This window comes from Apteryx rowi, unplaced genomic scaffold, assembly GCF_003343035.1.
Source record: "Apteryx rowi isolate R43461 unplaced genomic scaffold, aptRow1 scaffold_807, whole genome shotgun sequence".
NCBI classification, from domain to species: Eukaryota; Metazoa; Chordata; class Aves; order Apterygiformes; family Apterygidae; genus Apteryx; species Apteryx rowi.
This window is the reverse complement of record NW_020451102.1, coordinates 110,767-113,877: the sequence shown is the minus strand read 5'-3', so window position 1 is coordinate 113,877 and position 3,111 is coordinate 110,767. Positions and strand designations below refer to the sequence as shown.

Here is a 3,111-nt window from a genome sequence, read left to right as displayed (position 1 = left end):
GAGGGCGCCGGCGCCGGCGCCGGCGCCGGGCCGCCGATGCTTTGCGGGCAGGGCATCAGCTCCCTGTGCGGGCGGGGGGGCGGCTGTGCCACCGTGGGGTTGTGGGGGGGGAAGCACTTCCTGGGCTGTGGGGTCTTGCAGCGGGGACCGGAGTGGCTAGGATCCAGCGCACGGGTCGGGGGTCGTCCTTGCTCCTGGCCCTTCGCGGTCCAAAGCCCCAGGAGAGATGCTGGATGGGTGGAAAGGGGGCCTGCCTGCCGTGATGCAGGCTAGCCAGCATGCACGATCTGCTCCACACAGTGGGCATGGAAGTCCTGCGAGGGGCAGGTCACCAGCTTCTCCCTCTCCCGTTGTGGGGTGCTGCGTTAGGGTTCTCGTTCACATCCTCATCCACTGAGMTCCAAGATGCACACTGGCAACAGTGTCCTAAACACCCAGCTCGCTGTGCAACACCCCATAAAATATCCTAGCACAATGCCTAGGGCCTGCTAGGTTTGATCGCAGGGCCTGGAGCTGCTCTAGAGGGGCACTGGGGGAGGGGACCCTATGACCACCATGTTGCAAGCACACACTGCGTTGCATCCCAGCAGGCACGGCCCCGTTGCTGCATGCATGTACCTGCAGGTGCATGCATATGTGCGTCCACACGGTCCCCATGCGGCACCCTCAGTCCTGGGTGCGCCTGCCCTCCCCCCCCCATCACACACACTCAGGGGCTTAGCTCTGAGTGTAGCAAAAAGGCAAATATCCCCAGGGTGTCCTGGGCACATGACAAACCCCTTTGCTGCTAAGAATGGGATTAAAGGGTTTAAAAGCTGCTCACGTCAATGCTTGCGTGGCCACACTGCGCCCGGCACCCCCAGCACAGCAGAGCAGCTGCTGTAACAGGGACGGGTGCCATGACACAGGGTGGCATCCGATAAAGACGTGCTGGGAGACAGGAGGGTTTTTCCATTTCCCGCTTCCAGGAACCTATAAATAATGTATATCCGTGCATGGTGGCACACATCCTGCCCGGCTCCCCGGGCCCCCCCCTGCACAAGGAGGCCGGCTCTGCCCGTTGCCACACATCCCTGCATCACACCCGCACATGCACAYGTGTAGGCACCAGCACCTGTGCATCTCTCTGCATGTGCACATGCACACACCTGTCCTGGTGGGCATGCACAAMCTTTTTTTGGGTGTGAATGCAGTCAGAGGCCCTGACCCACCTGTGTGCACGCATGCACACGCCTGTGTGTCCCCAAACCGTGTGCACACACAGCCCCCCACACTCGCACCCCCTCGTTTGCATGGGCACACACACATTCATACAAGTCTGAAGTCCTCATGACCACACATCCACTCCTCTGCATGCATGCAGTCATGCATGCCTAACCCCCTTGCACACACATGTGCATACCCCCTGCAGCTTACCATGCACACACACACCACACCCTGCACATGCCAGCAAAACCCCTGCAGCTCACCCTGCATGCATGCAGGCACACACCCATTTCTCCCCTGCAGCTCACCCTGCATGCATGCAGGCACACACCCATTTCTCCCCTGCAGCTCACCCTGCATGCACATGCACACACGCACACCCATTGAACCCATGCAGCTCACCCTGCACACACACACACCCATGCAGCTCACTCTGCATGCACACGCACACACATTGCACCCCTGCAATTCACCCCTGCATGCACATGTGCGCGCACACACACACACACACACACATTGCTCTCCTGCAGCTCTCCATGCACACATACCCCCATCACAGGTCTGCAGTTCACCCTGCACGCACATGCACACATGCACACAATCGCACCCCTGCAGCTCACCCTGTGTGCATGCATGCACATGCACACCCATTGCACCCATGCACCTCACCCTACAGGCATGCATGCGTACACACACACACACACACACACACATCGCACCCATGCACCTCACCCTGCACACACATGCACACACACAATTGCACCCCTGCAGCTCATCCTGGAGGCACACACACACACACACACACACACACACACACACACACTGTGATATGTGCTAATTTGTTACATCAACTCGGGAAATGATTTTACGATGAAACTAGGCGCTAAGTACGGGCTATCAACTCGTGAAGTGATTTTACCATGAAACTAGGCGCTAAGTACGGGCTATCACCACATGAACCCCACCCGAGATGATTGTACTGAGCCAGCAGAGCGATATTGCACTGTGAAATGTATGCGCGCGACCTGAAGGGCACCACGCACAACGCAGAGGAAGACCCCAGCTTTCATCCCGACCCCCCCCAGCAACAGCCGGTGCAACCGCAGAAGTTACAGGAAGTGCTACGTATATCTGGAACTAGAACCGCATATAAGGGGACTGTGAGCGGGGGATTGCGCGCGCCGTTGGTGGAGCAGGAGACTCCCCGGCCACCCAGCGCTGTTTTGCTTACTTGTAACTTGCTCAATTATTCTATTAAATTGGAATTTATGCAACCCGGCCCRAGTGGTTGTCAATTTGTCACGTTTACCTATAACACACACACTGCTCCCCTGCAGCTCTCCGTGCATACACACCCATCACAAACCTGCAGCTCACCCTGCATGCACATACACACATGCACACGATCGCACCCCTGCAGCTCACCCTGTGTGCACGCACGCACATGCACACCCATTGCACCTCTGCAGTTCACCCTACAGGCACACACACACACACTGCACCCATGCAGCTCACCCTGCACGCACATGCACACATGCACACAGTTGCACCCCTGCAGCTCATCCTGGATGCACACACACACACACACACACACACACATTGCTCCTCTGCAGCTCAGCCTGCACGCACATGTGCACACACACACACACACACTCCCATTGCTCCCCTGCAGCTCTCCATGCACACACGCCCATCGCACCTCTGCAGCTCACCCTGCACGCACATGAACACACACACACACACACAATCTCACCCATGCAGCTCACCCTGCACGCACACGCACACAATCGCACCCATGCCGCTCACCCTGCATGCACACACGCGTGCGCGTGCACACACACACACATCCCGCACCCCTGGAGCTTTCCCAGCCCACGGACGCGCACACGCGCGCACACACACCCC

The 3,111-nt window shown here is 58.3% G+C and overlaps 1 protein-coding gene across 1 annotated transcript in view; it reads right to left on the bottom strand.

Moving 5' to 3' along the window:
* The window catches only part of ECHS1 (enoyl-CoA hydratase, short chain 1), a 6,542-nt gene extending 3,539 nt beyond the window's left edge, over nucleotides 1–3,003 (bottom strand). Inside the window, exon 1 of the mRNA XM_026089273.1 lies at nucleotides 2,960–3,003. Coding sequence (XP_025945058.1) covers nucleotides 2,960–3,003 — 44 coding nt within the window. The remainder of the gene's footprint in view (nucleotides 1–2,959) is intronic.
* Nucleotides 3,004–3,111: the final 108 nt, after the last annotated feature.